Source organism: Lagopus muta, chromosome 1 (assembly GCF_023343835.1).
Source record: "Lagopus muta isolate bLagMut1 chromosome 1, bLagMut1 primary, whole genome shotgun sequence".
Classification (NCBI taxonomy): domain Eukaryota; kingdom Metazoa; phylum Chordata; class Aves; order Galliformes; family Phasianidae; genus Lagopus; species Lagopus muta.
Genome location: NC_064433.1, coordinates 112,492,779 through 112,510,104, shown reverse-complemented (window position 1 = coordinate 112,510,104; position 17,326 = coordinate 112,492,779). Strand labels below are relative to the sequence as shown.

Below are 17,326 nucleotides of genomic sequence, written 5' to 3'. Positions count from 1 at the left end.
ACGAGACTCAAAAAGGTATTATATTTAGGTCGGGGCAATCCCAAATATATGAACAGACTGGGAGAAGAACACAATGAGAACAGCCCTGCAAAGGACCTGGGGGTCCTGAAGGACAAAAAGATCAACAAGAGCCAGTAGCGCGCATGCTTGCAGCCTAGAAGGCCAACAGTATCCTGGGCTGCATCAAAAGAGGAGTGGCCAGCAGAGGAAGGAGGTAATTGCTCCCCACTACTCTGATCTCATGAGGCCCCATCCTGTCCTGCTTCAAGCAGGTGCAGAAGGAGGCCACAAATTAATTGTACTTACATAGTAAAACGCCCATCTTATCATGGCCTTTCAGAACAGGAAGGGAGCTTTAAAACAGGAGGGGTACCGACTTTTTTGCATGGTCTGATTATGATAGGAAAAGGGAGAATGGCTTTAAACTAAAAGAGGGGAAGTCTAGATCAGATGTTAGGAGGAAACACTTTACCCAGAGGGTGGCAAGACACTGGCACAGCTGTCTAGAGAAACTGTGGGTGCTCTGTCCCAGAAGGAGTTCAACATCAGTTTGGATGGGACCCTGGGCAGCCTGAGCTGGTGGGTGGCAGCCCTGCCCATTGCAAGAGAGTTGGAACTGGATTATCTTTAAGGTCCCTTCCAATCTTAGCCCTACTATGATTCTATTATAATTTTCTTACTATAATTACCTTTTACAAATTTAAAATATCTCTTGCTATTTCCTGGAGTACAGGAAAGACCGTTAAGGAGAGGGAGGTGATCACCCCCCTCTACTCAGCTCTTGTGAGGCCCCATCTGGAGTACTGCACCCAGGCCTGGGGCCCCCAGTACAGGAAGGATGTGGAGCACTTGGAGCAGGTTCAGAGAAGGGCCACTAAGATGATCAGAGGGCTGGAGCACCTCTCCTTTGAGGAAAGGTTGAAGGAACTGGGATTGTTTAGCTTGGAGAAGAGAAGGTTCCGGGAAGACCTCATTGCAGCCTTCCAGTACTCGAAGGGAGCATATGAACAGGAGGGGGGAGCGGCTGTTTACAAGAGTGAATAATGATAGGACAAGAGGGAAATGATCTTAAACTGAGATAGGGGAGGTTTAGGTTAGGTATTAGGAGGAAGTTTTTCCATGCAGAGGGTGGTGATGCTCTGGAACAGGTTGCCAAAAAAGATTGTGGATGCCCCATCTCTGGAGGCATTCAAGGCCAGGCTGGAGGTGATTCTGGGCAGCCTGGTGTAGTGGATGGCAACCCTGCACATAGCAGGAAGTTGAAACCAGATGATTATTGTGGTCCTTTTCAACCCAGGCCATCCTATGATTCTATAGAATCACAGAATATATAAGGAGAAAAAAAATATATGCATTTAGCTGATATTAAATATTATAGCTGCTGAAATTAAATTATTCTGTTTTACTTTAAACAAACTTCACTACTGATCCATGTAAAATAACCTACTTATGTATATAATCTATGACAAAGAGATAATTACCTTAGTAGAACTTTTTTTAATTTTTCCTTTTTCAGGAGAAATATTAAAATGAGCAGTCTTGCGGAAACTGAACTTTACTGGAAGGGACTCAGATTCATTTTTGAGTGTGCACAAAACTTGTGTTTGTTCACCCAGGAAACAGTCCATAAACTTAATTACAGGTCCTCGATTAAAAGTTAACATGACAGGAAGAGCAGAACCTGTCACAGCCAATTCTGTGCTATTAGGACGATTCTCTGTGTTAGAAATGGACACAAACAAAAAATAGTAAATAAACAACAACAACCACCACCACCCATACATTACCACAGAAATGTATTACCATACCAGCAAGAACCGTCACGCTATAGCTGTATGGTTGTAAAATCAAAATAATACTGCTAGACACTATGATTTATGAGGCAGTTTTCTATAAGATTTGAACATAGACATGTTTATTGATAATGGCTGCTAGAAAATAAATTGTTCTTTTATTAAATTCAAATGAATATCATTTCATCCTCAAAATGCTAAACATATAACCCATGTGCTAGTGACTTATAAATGGATGTTGGTGTTTGTCTTCTCCCTCCCAAATTTTTACATCAAGTTTTAGCTGATCACTGCAAACAGATTCATTCATGGCATGCATGAATACACTCAACTCTTTCTACTCACAACAGATTTTGGTGCTAAGGCATAAAAGCTTCCCATAACACTGTTAAGTAGTAGTAGAAGAAATTAAAAAAAAAAAAAAAATCAAGATATACAATTTTATCATCCATATACAGTGACTATACAGTTCTATAACGTACTTGGTGTGGTACCATCACTGGGGGTCTGCAGATCTTTATTACCAGCAGCCTCAAATCTCAGGAATAATAGATAATCTTGTTTTGGTGGTGAATCATTCGCTACAAAGGCCCCTTTAAATTTCCTGTAAGAGTCATAATCTCTAATTACAAGATTAAAAAAAGCAAAAAACAAACAAACAAACAAAAAAAGCATAATTTTTGTCATCTACTTCAGCTTCTTTGCTATTGATTACCGATTGAAAAAAATATTTTTATAGTTTCTGTAAAAAATTGAAAGTTAACAAATTTAACAGAGCAATATCTGTATGCCTATGATGCTAGTTATTAGATATCTTTACCATTCACATGTTTCTACAATAGTTTTCTAAAGATTCCATGCACATGAACCACTTATAAGAGTTCCAGCAAGAGAAAGTGCTCATTCCGTTTCCTGTTTGTCTTCCTTGTTGAAGGAGAAATGTTCCATTATGCCTATTATTTTTTTTAATTACAAAGAAAGCTCTCCCAAAATGTTTCAGTCTCTTGGTGATTAAATATCTACTCTTTCATATTGCTGCACATATATGATAACTTTATGAAATAAGTCTAATGTCCTGAAAAAGACATTTGACTCTTTCTCTTTGACAGAAATTTCTCAATCTTTAGAGATTCAACACATTTAATTGGAGCAATAATGCATTCCCTTTGCAAAATCTACTAAGATTATTCTTATCTCAAAAGAAGCTTAGTCAATTCCTGGTCTAAAGACATCTTTTATGAACTACAAAACATCTCCTAAATAACTATTTCAGATTTAACTTTATAGAACCAGGCAATCAGGATATCCCAAGTTGGAAGAGACCCAAAATATTGAGTCCAGCTCCTGGCTCTACACAGGACCACCTAAAATTCAAAACCTGTGTGGGTGCACTGTACAATTGCACTTAACTCCAGCACTTGGGGCCATGCCTACTGCCCTGAGCAGCTAGTGCCAGTGTCCATCCATCATCTTTTGAAGAGCCTTCTCCTAACACCCAATCTAATCCTCCCCTGACACAGCTCCATGCCGTTCCCTCAGGCCCTGTCGCTGTCACACAGAGCAGAGCTCAGCACTGCCCCTCCGCTCCCTGTGAGGAGCTGCAGCCGCCGCCATCAGGCCTCCCCTCAGCTCCTGTGCTCTGCGCACACCGAGGAGCCTCAGCTGCTCTTCATCTCTCTTTCCCTCTAGACCCTTCCCTATCTTTGAAGCCACTCTTTTGATGCTATCTCATAGTTTCATGCCGTTCTTATACTGTGCTAGTCAAAACTGTGCACATGCTGAGGGCTCACCGGCACAGAGCAGACTGGGACAATCCTTTCTCTTGCCCAGCTAACAGGAGGTCTAAAGTACCCCATAGTACAGTTGACCCCATTTGCTTCACAGGACACTACTGCCTCTTACTCAACTTCTCATCAACCAGAACCCCCAGATCCCTTTCTGCAAGGCTGTTATCCAGACTCTCCTCTCCCAGTCTGGAAATACACCCAAGAATGCATCATCCCAAGTACATTTGTAATTAGGACACTCACTCACTTTGGACAAAAGCACAGTGTAACCATGGACTTCTGATAAGGTGGCAAGGTTCCCTGATCAGGAATGCACCAGATTAAGGTGGAAACATCTAAATCTCTTGTTTTGTTTATTAAGCTCAAATCTTGTAAAACAGCATCTGCACTCTTCTGTAGATCTGTTCCCTAAAAGAAAAATCAAAACATGGATGTGTCAAAAGCTCAGCTTGCTGTTTTATGTTCTCAAATTCTTTTCTGTTTTGTTTTGTTTTGTTTTTCCCCTATGCAGTCTTGTATCTTTCACAAGAAGTAAAAAGATGTAACCTAAGGAACACCAGGAAGTCATATTTTCACAACACACAACTAATTAACTAATTTTACATAAATGTTTTACTTTTTTTTTTTTTTAAAAAAAAAAGTGATGGTTAGTCAGATTACTTCACTATCACAGAAAAAAACAATTGAAACTGCAAGCATTCAACATTCTGCAATACCAGAGTATGTTTTGACAACTCTCAAATCACAACAAACGCATTAAGCAAAACTACCACCACAAAAAAAAAAAAAAAAAAAAAAAAAAGAGGAAGAAAGGAACATACTTAACATTCTTAATGCTATAATGTCACATGTTGAAACAAGTATCTGAAAAAAAACTTAATTCCAAAGTAAAGACATAGTAGCTTTTGTACACTAGGGAGAAGTGACAGTGAGTTTATTAATGAGGATGTAGTATGACACCATAAATGCAGTCAGAAGACCAGTGTGGAGAAACAAAAAATGCAAAAGCAGAAATAAACTTTTAACATATTAACATATTAAGCTTTAACATTTTAACATATATATTTATATTATATATATTTTAATATATTAAAACATTAACATATTAAGCTTTTAATATATATATATTATCTTACCATCTCCCCTCCAACAGCATTGTCTTCCAGTACTGCTACCCAGTCCATACACTCTGGACTATCATTGTGTAAAGATATTTGTTCAGTCTTTGAAGACCCAAAATAAACCGATCCAAAATTAATGCATTCCAATACATTTCCAGAAGGCAGTCCTAGAACTTTAAGAACTTGTTCCACAACAACAGCTTTGATCCATACTTCTGTAGAGCTACGTCCTTCCATCTCCACTCTGTCAGTAAAAGTAGCAAATTATAGGTAATGTAATGTTAGAAATAATCACTCTGTTTTTCAATAGAACTACCCAAACAAACAAATCACAACATTTCAACTAAAATTATTGTCCCATAGATAAGAAAAGCAAAAAAGTATACCCAACGTACAATTCCTAGCAGATATATCACCAATCACATAAAAATGAATAAATAAATTCACACATTGCAGTTTGGGGGAATTTTTCCAGTTTTTCCTTTTTCCCCTCCTCTTCTCAATTTTGTTGGCACACTGTTGTTTCAAACAATAGGAATGGCATCTCAGAATCACAGAATCACAGAATCACAGGGGTTGGAAGGGACCTCCAGAGATCATGGAGTCCAACCCCCCCGCCAAAGCAGGTTCCCTACAGCAGGTCGCACAGGTCGGCACCAAGGCAGGTCTTGAACATCTCCAGAGAAGGAGACTCCACCACCTCCCTGGGCAGCCTGTTCTAGTAAAAGCATCAGATGTCCACAAATGATATGCTCCTGTTTTTCCTCTGACAATTTGTGTATCTGAAAATCCATGTTGGTGTATACCTGTAATTTTCTCTCAGAAAACCAGAGCTAGAAGTTCATTTTAGATGAACGCATAGAACAGGTATTGTTCCTTCCTGAATGCCCGAGTTTCACAACAGCACTAAACACCAAAGGACCATATAGATATTGTATAAATCTTATTCTACTGAAACAATCTGTGTTCTTACAAAAGAATCAATTAGTAACGTAATACTCCGTTCTAACAGAACCAACTCTTCTATAGTTTCAGAGCTGTAAAATCTTTGAATAGTCAGATATATAATGCCACAGCAGATGTTCAAGAGAATCTCAACTTCTCTGAACATCATCTTTCAGCTTCTAATTACTGAATTCACCAAAACAGAAAATAATTTTTACAAAAATACAAAAGAGAATATTCCTGAGAAATTTGCTTATATACTCATATACTCACTTTATCATTTCTTTGATGATTCTTGGTACATCTGTACAGATATGCACTTTAACCACCTTGCAAGATTTGGGCTCTACCACTCCACTTGTAGGTTCTATGTCAAGCAGAATATCCCCAGTATATGATATTTTAAATGCACCTACAAGAAACAATACATTAAATTTGTAGATTTATATACCTCTATTAAACACTTAGAATAACAAATGACAGGCTTCTGTATGTACTGTGCAGCAGTGTTTATAAATAGAAATAGTTCCTATACAAAGTGAAAATTTCCACGTTATGTAAATTATGAATGTATCTATAAAACATATATTAGTTTCAATCTCATTTTTCTAATCATCATTCCTCAAACTAATAAGTTGATATGTATATTTTAAAAAAAAAAGTGAAGAAAGTGTTTTCATTACAAATTTTAGTCAGTTATAGGACAAGAAGAACAAAATTATTTAGTTTTCTCCTAACTTCTAACAATCCAACCAGCTAGAGCCCTGAAAAACTTAAAGAGTTGTAACACGGAATAAATTAAATTGCTAACATGAAACTTCATTTATTTAGAAACTCTCACAAATTGCTCTTTCGTGGCATGTTACCATTATTCAAATGAACACACCATCTTCTTTTAAACTGTATGTTACCCCTAGCTCAAGATTTTCACATAGCTCATTGTTAATAAATGAATCCACAACCTGAGTACTCTGCAAGACTTAATAGTCAAATCCACCTTTAAAATAAAAACCCTATATTTTGAGCACATACCTTGGAATCTTCTAAGTTACTTTAAATAATATTCACTTAAGCATTTCAGCCCATGCCTATATACTTGTCTTACCACAGCTACTATCCAGATCACCATGTCACAGGTAAACAGGTTTTGGTCTTGTTGAGTTTGTTTTAATTATCTTTAAACTAGCAGACTTAAAACATACTCAACAGCTATCCGCTTTTGTTGGTTTTGATTGACACAAACAAATTCTGCTCTAATTATACAGGACCATGTCCCTCCTGTACTCCGCATCTGGACACAGAACCCCAGGTGAGGCCCCACCTAATTTCTGAGGAAAGGTATCTGCAGCTTTTACTAGAAGAAAAGGAAGAGAGACTATGTAGATCACATTGGCACTCTTACACTCCAGTCTTCATGTTTCCTATAATTCTTAGAATTGTCCCTCACAGAAGTTGAAGGATTTTAATGTTTGGAAAGCATTATGATTTCAAATGCTATGGCAGAAAAAGGAAATACCTTTTTTTTTAACTTCTCATAAAGTGTATGGCTCAATTCCCATTCCAGAGATTTTGAAAGTACAGGGAGCTTATGTTTATTTATTCAATAGATAGCTAGTGGGATCAGAAAATCACAAAGACAACACCCAAAGCAAGAGCAGAGGTGATTTACTATTATTTATGCTGGACATAGTGAGCTAATAAGAAACTTAAAAAACAAAAATCTATCAGACATGATTCAGGAAAAAAGACCTAGAAGAATTTTGCAAGATGCTAAACCAGTACTTCTGTGCTGCCTACAGAAGTAATGGACCATTAAGAACAGCGGTGATTTAACTCAGGCAGGAAGCTCAGCACCATCACACACCACTCTCACTCCACCTCATTAAGACAGAGGGAGAAAAGAAAATAGGGAGGATGGGGGGCGGGATGCCTACAGGTTCAGACTGGGACAATTATTGTCATGGGCAAAGGGAGTATAGGCAAAGTTTCAGCGTAAGGGAGATTGACATAATTTATCGCTTAATGAGAGCAGACTAAATCAGTAAAAACAAAAAGTAAAATCACCTTCCCTGCATCCACCCTGTTCTGCCTCTTCCCCCTGAATGGCAGGGAAACAGGGAGTTGGGGCTGCAGTCAATCCATATGGCTGTACCTCTGCCATTCCTACATGGTCACTCTCTGCCTCTGCTCCATGTGACGTCCCTCCCACAGGGTGGGATGCTGTCCTTCCTGTACTGAACCCACATGGGTTTCCCACAGGCTGCAGCACTCCAAGCCGCCCTGCTCTGACATGGGGCACTGCTAGGTTCTGCTCATAGAAGCCCCCTGAACTGCTCTGCCCGCTACCAAAACCTTGCCATGTAAACTCAACTCATGAAGCCACAATACTCATTAAATGTCTAACTCAGAACTTGCATAAAATTACATTTTCCAAGAAGAAAAGCTTTCACAATTTAATGCGTACTAAACATTTACCTGACAGCGATCCATGGTTAGCAATACTAATCTCTTTACTAATTATTTTACTGTTTGCAACCACTGTACCAAAATCAACCTCTGGCTCAGTTTCCAGATAACAGGATGTAATTAACCTGTAGAAAGGAGAATTAAAAAAAAGAAGAAAAAAAAAAAAAGAAAAAAGACATGGTTATATTCTCCGAAAACTTGAAAATAAATTTGTATCTTCAAGGAATTCGACTGAGTACCACAATGGAAAGAATTCTGCTTTTCTCCTAGTAGTCCTACTAATGAAGCTCACTCTAGCACTATAGCATATATAGAGAACACACAAAAAAGCTTATCTATCAAGCTGTTAAATGACTGAAACTTTAGTACAAATTATCCTCACGTATTTAGGCAAAACAGAGTGAATACATTTCTGTTTAGTTTCAAATACATTATTAAGTACAAAGAACTTTAATTAATTAGAAAAGCTTTCACTACATTGAGTCAGTTGCAGCACAGAAGCTGACATTCACCATATTTCATTATCAGCTGCCTGAACTAAAAGCAGAGAAAATATATGCATGTCCATTTCAATTTGGACTTCTTGTTTTATAAATATTTCATGCAGTTTCTATAAAATATATTACAACACAGGAAGTGAGTAATGAAAAATTATTTCTGTTATTTACTTAAGAGCCTCTTGCAGCATGACAACCTCACTGGATAGGGTGGGAACTGCTTAGCCATAATGAAAAGCTGCTGCATCCGTTAAGCAAACTTGTAAAAGCTTCAGTTACTAACGCAAGCACACTTCTGATCTCATGTAAAATTGCATTCAAAATGAATTAGGATTTTGTATGAGCACAGCTGTCTATCTCCTCTTACCTACCAAGAGGAACATGCAGCAATTTGCATTTTATGATCTGCACTGCTTCACACACTACAAAACACTAACAGGAGAAAGAAAATAATCTCCTTGGAGAGCTAGAGTATACTTTATCCATGAAACCTTTTTCATGAAGGATAGGAGTGAGCAAGTGAAAGCTAGTGGGAGAAAAGGAGGGAAGGAAAAAACAAGGAATCGGGAATGCAACAAAAGAAGTTGCTCTTGGGCATAATAATACACTGGTTTTAATTCTCAATAAGAATTTATTGAAATTCAAAATAAAATAGTGAATTCTTGATAGGGATGATCAAGCCCAGCAGGATGTAGGGGTAAAAACAAAATCACCAAAACAACCCTCTCAAGACAAGATTAGAATACACTTGAACAGATCATAAAAACTTCACAACATGCACCAACTATTTAGAAATTCTTCCAAAAAGTTTCATGAGAAATGTGAAATACTTCTACACAAGACCCAACAGCATACATAGAGCTGAAATGAAAGGTGAAAAACTGTATAATTTGAAACACAGAAGACTGGAAATAAACAAATACCTACGAGAGAAGTAGCAGACATTTAAAGAGGCCAGTCCAAATAATATCAGCAACTTTCAAGTAATCTTTATTCTATCTTGGATTACTTTTATGAATTTTCTGAACGTGCCCTCACATGCCCTAAAATGTAGTTCTGTTTTTCATATGTGTGAATACTCTTTAAAAGTACCACCGGTACACAGATTCGGCATCATTCCCCATGGAAAATGAAAAGCACAGTACCTGAAGGGGCCAGAAGTCAGAATCCGTGATTGATAAAAATTCTGTTTATGTGTCACACAAACATACACAACACTTAGAGAGAAATGTAAGCACACACTTAATGATTTCAAGATTATCTATTTCAACTTTTGACACTTTAGGAAAAATAAGATTAATGTATACTACATGTTTCTGATGATGCGATGCATTAGTAATAATAAAAAAAGTTATTAAAAATATATATACAGGAAGACGAGCTACATGTTAGAATTATATTCATTCCAGTTGGAGGAAAAGGAGGTAAGAGACACAACGCCAGCTTCCTCCAAATACAACTTGCAAGTTGTTTTTTTTTAATTATTATTATTGATTAATAGTTCTCAACCACTGAGTTCTCACATATTCTTACCTATATTATTTTCTCAAAATGATAAACAGTGTGTTTAAAGATTTCTTTGTACAGAATAATCTTACGTATGTAGTGTATTAAAGGGTCAAGAACTGAATACAAACTTAGCAATCTACTGCAAGTCTTTTCCAGAAAGAGGCTGCCAGCAGCATTATTTCTCTAAGTGAAATCTGTCCAAGGAGGTCTTATCTCCAGAACCAATAAGAACAGATTTCTTCTAGGAAATGCACCATTGCAGAACAGATTTAGAGACAGCTACTTGTTAATAACTCACAAGAAACCTGCCATACCAGAAGGATCAATAGAAGAAATTCTAGGTTCCACATAGCATTATGTGATAACTTAACCCTAAGAATAGCATATAAAAGCATCCCTGCCTTCCAAAAAAAGGAAAGAAATCTCGCTCTCTACACCTCACAAATCTGCTCCCTTTAATAACCTTTACTGTTAGCATACACTAACAATTACTTTTACTATACTGTGAAATCAGTCAAATGTGTAGAATTATAACTATGCCCATTTACATCATTTGACCCCAGAGATTTCTAATATTAAGACTGATAATGGTAAGAATCTGTTTTTTGGCCTGTGGCTAAGATTAGCAAATATTAATATCAGCCCAGAAAATAAAAAAGCATGCAATTCAGATAACATACTTAGTCTGAAAATAAGTATATTGTTAGAGTTTATGTTGAGAGGGAACTCATCTGCCATAATTTAGCAATCTGAAAGTTAAAGCTGTTGTCATTCTATTCTTTTTCTTTATAGACAAAGGAGAAAAAGTCCTCCAGAACAATTCCATCTTATCCTCATACAGCCAAAGGCTGATGAAACATATTTGGAAGCTTAACTTTTGAATCAATATAATGGGTACATACAATACACAGACATATATTTTTATAAACACACACAAAATTACACAGGGACTGATGAAAACGGTCCTCAAATGTATGATCTTATTACAAAACATCCACTATAGTTTTAGATTTACACAGTGGGTTCTTCATAAAAACCCCACTACACAATCAATACAGAGTAAACAATCCAAAACCTCTCTAAAATTAAAGGAACCACCAACCCAACTTCTTACACATCTACTGCTCAAAAGAAGAAAATACATATACATATTTTATAAAGAAACACTCTTTGTTTTCATTGCAGTTGATAAACTAGTTAGTAGCCATAAACTTCCCACAAGATTAAGCTGAAAACAGTAATGGCATAATATCAACTTTCAACAGGCATACCCAACCAGGGGGATATCAACTATGTCTTCTTCTATTAAAAGAGGTAGACTATCTTGAAGATCTTCTTCAATCTCAGGACAATATTCTACAAAAGCTTTGACTTGAAGTCCAGGTGCAACAAGGTTTTCTGAATTTTCCACAATCAGTTTAAACTGCAGCATAAAAAAAATAAAGAAAGAACAAATGTTTACTTTCATTTCTAGATTGAAAAAAAACTTACACATATGGCTCATCTTCAGAATAACAGTAATAGATTGATTTAAAATTCACAACTGGTTTTAAAACATGCAGAATTTTGTAAAATTCCTTTTCCTATTTATTTATTTATATTATTTGCACTGGCACAGCTGCCCAGAGAAGCTGTGGTATCCCATCCATGAAGGTGCTCAAGGCCAGGTTGGATGGGGCCCTGGGCAGCCTGAGCTGGTGGAGAGCAGCCCTGCCCACGGCAGGGGTTGGGGCAGCGTGGGCTCTGAGGTCCCTTCCAGCCAAAGCCATTCTGTGATTCACCCTTGAGCAGTAAAAGAAAGGCTGAATGAATAATGTAATTTGATGGGTTCGGGAAGTGTTGATCTAACAGAATGCTGTTTCTAGACCTTCCAATAAAGCTCCAGTTTTGTTGCTGTTGTCATGAACATTCTAAAGCGCAGCAAGATAAGGGCAGTTGCTACATAATACAGAATCTTTTTAGTATCTGAAAAAGCAACAAGGATTAAGTCTCAATCCAAAGCAGCAAAAAAGAGACTGTGTAAGAATTTTCTGTAGATCTGACCTACATTCTGCTGAATTCAACTGAAAGTCCCACTACACACTGAAAATCTGCTTGAAAGGTGCATGCATGCACTTCTTGTTTCTTCAGGGAGAAGTGAGAGGGAAAACAAACAAGAAGAAAAAAAAGAAAACAAGTAGGTGACACAAAGTATCTTCTTGTATCTGCTGAACTCCAACACTCCCTTCACGTCCTACCTTAAACAAAGAACAATATGAGCAAACCGCCAGAATGCAGGAGGAATCCCACAGCTACCACATTTCCAGAAAACTTGATCAGCAGAGATTAAGCAACTATCTTATGTTTCAGTACAATTCACATCACTCTATGCATAACAGGCTTCTGCTCTACATGTCCACTTCAATTGCTTATGTCTAAAGAGTCATCCCAGTATTCTTGGAGTCTTCTGTACTAATCTTTTTTTGGAACTTGTAAGCAAAAAAATAATATAAGCATATTTGTTGATTCCATTGTTAGAACATCTCTTATTTCATTAAAATTTCCCTAGCAATATAAATACTCAACTAGAAGAAATTTATCATGCAAAATGCATCACGTTATTATGGGGTTGATTTTTAAATGGTCACACTTCAATTTTAAAGTGTGAACAATTTACCTCTTCTCTAAAAAGAATTAAACATCCATGCATATTCATTCTGTGTAAAGGGAAATGAATATTTTAGAATGCTAAATTTTAAATGAAACCCATGGATAACTGCCTTGTGAGCTAACTTCCTTGAAATGCACATTTCAGCCTCATGCTGCGGCAGCTTAGGAAGGTTAATTTTCAGTTCTTGCGCTCTATGAACGTAACACTTCAAAATATTTACAGACGAGTCACACTTCACTTCACCCTAAGTCTCATACTAGGCATCTCACAGATGATGGCGTTAAAGTATTCAGCCTAAGGCACCGACTATTTTTTGTTTGCTCCATTGGTTGGGTTTTTTTTCTTTTACTAACAGTAACTGTATTCATAAATTATGACTGAGTAAGCCTTTTTGTCTCTTCTAAAAATTGATTCTGCCTTTCCATTTCTACAATGTGAAAAATTGATGAATAAGGCTCACAAAAACTAACAAAACACAATAACTACTGTCCTAGCAAATCAAGCTCAAAATGCTATGAGCACGAGGCAGTATCAGCTTCTGTTCCATCTCCAATAAAAGTCCAACATTTTGATCCTAATTTTGAATTAATTAACAGGTTAAATACTAGCTGAATGAAGGACAAATGCAAAAGTACTAATCACAGTTGGGTCTTGCTGGGTCCACGTCACCGAAGGACATGGGTTAGTGGGCATGGTGGTGATGGCTTGGTGGAAAAGCGCACTAAGATCATCTAGTCCAACCAACCTTCATGATCTGAGAGAGATTCTATGTCAAGGGCTATACCCATTGCAATTGGAAAGATTTTTAAAGGTTGGATACACACTGACTTTCCAGAAGTAATGAGATGAATATGAGAACCTAATGAACGAACGGGAAACTATTGAGAATCGTGCCACCTTTAGAAAAGATGGAATAACTTTTTTCTGAGGAAGCCTTCCACAAGCAAGCACTACAAATTGACTCCTTCTCTCAGAAAATTTACGAGAGCACAATAGAGACCTAACAGAGCTGTCAATCAGTGCTACGAAATCCCAGAAAAGAACAATTGCACAAGCTGCAATCTGTAGCCAATCTGGAACACTTCACAAATCTGACCCACTTTCATATGGCTATTCTTGAAATAAAAGGGAAATCACAGGTTTCTTGAGAGATAACATTTCTGAAAGGCACAAAGCCAGTGAGAAAAGCTAAGCAGGATTTGCTACAAAGTTCTTAATGTAGTATGACATATGAGAAAGCTTAATTACTTCTATTAAAATAATAGACTTTAAAAACAAGGAAGCTCCTTTCAAATTGCTCACCTCAGGAAAATACTGAGCTGAGGAGCCTGAAGTTCATTTTACTCTGACTTACAGGCTTCAGCTTAGCAGCCTCATTGAAATTCAATATGAGAATATTTTTCATACAATAATTAAGGTTGGAAAAGACTTCTAATACCACCTAGTCCAACCAGCAACCCATCACCATGCCCACTGCCCATGTCCCTCAGTGCCACATCCACACAGCTCTTGAACACCTCCAGGGATGGTGACTCCACCACCTCCCTGGGCAGCCTGTGCCACTGCCTTGCTGCTCTTCCTGAGAAAAATTGTTCCTAATATCCAACCTGAACCTCCTCTGGCACAACTTGAGGCCATTCCCTTTCATCTTATTGCTGTATTTAGTTATTATTCTATAGTTATTATTACCTGGGAGAAGAGGCCAATCCCCACCTCACCACATTCTCCTTTCAGGTGGTTGTAGAGAGCAGTAAGGTCTCCCTTGAGCCTCCTTTTCTCCAGACTGAACAATCCCAGTTCCCTCAGCCACTCTCCATAAGACTTGTGCTACACATCCCTCACAGTGTCACTGCCCTTCTCTGGGCACACTCCAGGGCCAAGCATTTCCAGTTACCTCAGAAATCACTTCCTCATGAGCAGCAGGTAACCTAAGACACTCCCACAGATCTGACACATGAGAGAATACAGACAACTCTTGGTTCTAAGAATTGTCACCTATTCTTTCCAGTTTATCCAGCTAATCAACTTCTTCAAACTAACTTCCATTTCACTGACAAGCTTCAGTCAGCCCCTAAAATGCCCGAGCCGCCGCCGCCGTTATTTCCTCATACCAGGGCTGGGCCGGTCGGGGGCTGTGGGGCAGACACCCACCGCTTCACCCCTGTCGGCCGTCCCTCACCTGGGGCCGGAGTGGCGGCAGCAGCCGGAGGCGACAGCTCTGCGCCCGCAGATTCTGGATGCTGAGCGCGGCGCGGTATCGACGCCCCGGCACCGCGGCGGGGAAGCGCAGCTTGGGCGGGACGATACGCACCCCAGCCACATCCCGCCACCCGTCCGACATGGCGGCTATCGCCTCCCCGAGGCGGCAGTAGCTGCTGCCTGGAAATGGTCGCTTAGCAACAGACGCGGAGCTCTGATTGGAAGCAAAAGAAGGGGCGCTTCCGAAGCTACCAATTAGAAGAGGAGGTGCCGTGCAGGGGCGGGTCCTTGCCCCACCTCCTGCCCCAAGGCGGGAAGGGCCCGGGCAGTGGCGCCATTTGGTGGCGCTATGTCACGGCCGCGTGAAGAGCTGTGGTCTCATGCAGGCCCTTTGCTCGCCAGGGGGCACCAAAATGGCCGCCGCCTTTTGGCCCGTGTTTACCAATGGGGAGGCATCTCAGCTGATGGCTCCTGGCAGCATGAGGGAGAGGGCTCACACTGCACGTGCCCTCTTTCTGACAGCAGTGGTGAAGTGTGTATACATAAGCAGGGATTTTTATCCTCTCCTCAGGTTACTGAAAGCAAAGGTGGATTCTAAATAAATAAATAAAATAGAAGTGGCCTGATTTCTCTTCTGGATAAGCACATTACTCATGGGCGTGGTCTGCATAGACCTAAGAGGGTGCTAACCAGGCTGAGTGTTGATGGAAAGCTTGGTGTCTGCCGGGGCAGTGACTGCACTAATAATTCATTGCATGCATTTACTGAGCAGAGAAAGACAAGTTCCACTTCTGTATCCCTGTGCCTTCATGTGCTGTAATTTAAGCGGTAAAATGCTGCTGACAAGAATTCAGCACTTAGGCAGATAATGGGCCATTCTGCTCTTTGTGTCCATGTAGCAGAAGAGAGGAGGGGGAGCAGCACGCACAAAGCCTCAAACATCAATTTCGATAAACCCAAAATGTTTTGCCTTGGATTGCATCATCCCCTGAAAGTGCACATAGACTCAAGATATCAATGTTTTAAAAGGCAAACATGAAAGCAGCTGCAAACATGGATGGCAGCTGATAAAAACAAAAAGAGCACAAGGCTTATTTTTAATGGGTCAAGAAACCTAGAGGGGGTGCAGGGAGAGGAGGGAGCCTTTGTTTCTGATGCTGAGGAAGGCTGCTAACAGGAAGGGTTTTCTTTCTTAAAAATTCAAGTGATAGCAACCCATCTGTAGATTACTTTAGAACTAGTGGCAGCATGCCAATACAAGCACAGACAGTAAAACCAAGGAATCTGAAAGGAACTCTTTGGCATGAGTACTTGAGTCTATTTTATGGTAACTTGATTCTACAGGGAGGGAAGGGAAGGGAAGGGGAAGGGGAAGGGGAAGGGCAAGGGGAGGGGAAAAGGGAAGGGGAGGGGAAAGGGAGAGGAAGAGAAGGGAAAGGAGAGAGATAACCTCATAACAGAATTAAACTCCTACCTTTTCCCTGCAAAACTGAGAGTACTCCAACATATTTTCTCTGATCTTTGAATGAATTCTAGGGCAGAGTCAAGGGACGCAGGGTCATATCTAAAAAACACTGATCCAAAGAGAAACTTTAAAGAGAAATTCTTTATAAAAACATCATTAAAGTACCAAAAAGTCACAAGCTCATTGGTTTATCTTACTTCAGGTTATTTCTCAATTTTTACACTAAAGATAGAAATGTTCTACTTTCTGATCACACTTTCTAATACTTCAAAATAACTGAATTCTAAATGGAAAGTTCAGAAAAACTAGCAAATATGTCACTTGTTATGTACTACTTCACAGCCAAGTAGGTCAGTCACAAACTTCATTTTTCTATTCTACTGAGAATTGTAGCAATATTTAGTATGCATAGCAAAAATATTAGAAACAAGAAATTGGTTATGATTTTTCATTTCACTTTAGCCCTTGCTGGATTACAAGAGGATCCTCAAAAGATTTCTCACCTCTCTGTTCCTGACTTTCCTTTTGACCCTAAGGTCCTAAGAGGGGTACACCTGTTTAAGTTGTTAGTTTACAAGGATGGATAGTAATAGAACAAGGCAGGGTGGTTAGATATTAGGAGGAAGTTTTTCTCACGGAGGATGGTGTCACACTAGAACGGGTTGCCCAGTGAGGTTGTGGATGCCCCATCCTTGGAGGAATTTGAGGCCAGGCTGGATGTGGCTCTGGGCAGCCTGGTCTGGTGGTTGGCGATCCTGCCCATGACAGAGGCATTGAAACTCAAAGATAATCTTTGAGGTTCTTTTTAACCTAGGCTATTCTATGATTCAATGATTTTATCTTCATGTCTGCCTTATGGACAGGTCACTAGCCTTCATTCTGTGAGCTTATTTC

The 17,326-nt window shown here is 39.1% G+C and overlaps 1 protein-coding gene across 1 annotated transcript in view; it reads right to left on the bottom strand.

The window, feature by feature from the left end:
- CFAP47 (cilia and flagella associated protein 47) overlaps positions 1-16,474 on the bottom strand; it is a 258,882-nt gene extending 242,408 nt beyond the window's left edge. Inside the window, exons 1-9 of the mRNA XM_048953295.1 lie at positions 16,442-16,474; positions 14,948-15,181; positions 11,390-11,541; positions 8,122-8,237; positions 5,920-6,058; positions 4,717-4,945; positions 3,828-3,988; positions 2,276-2,397; positions 1,482-1,717 (exon numbers count right to left, since the gene is read on the bottom strand). Of these exons, the coding sequence (XP_048809252.1) occupies positions 1,482-1,717; positions 2,276-2,397; positions 3,828-3,988; positions 4,717-4,945; positions 5,920-6,058; positions 8,122-8,237; positions 11,390-11,541; positions 14,948-15,181; positions 16,442-16,474 (1,422 nt within the window). The remainder of the gene's footprint in view (positions 1-1,481; positions 1,718-2,275; positions 2,398-3,827; positions 3,989-4,716; positions 4,946-5,919; positions 6,059-8,121; positions 8,238-11,389; positions 11,542-14,947; positions 15,182-16,441) is intronic.
- Between the last annotated feature and the right edge of the window lie 852 nt (positions 16,475-17,326).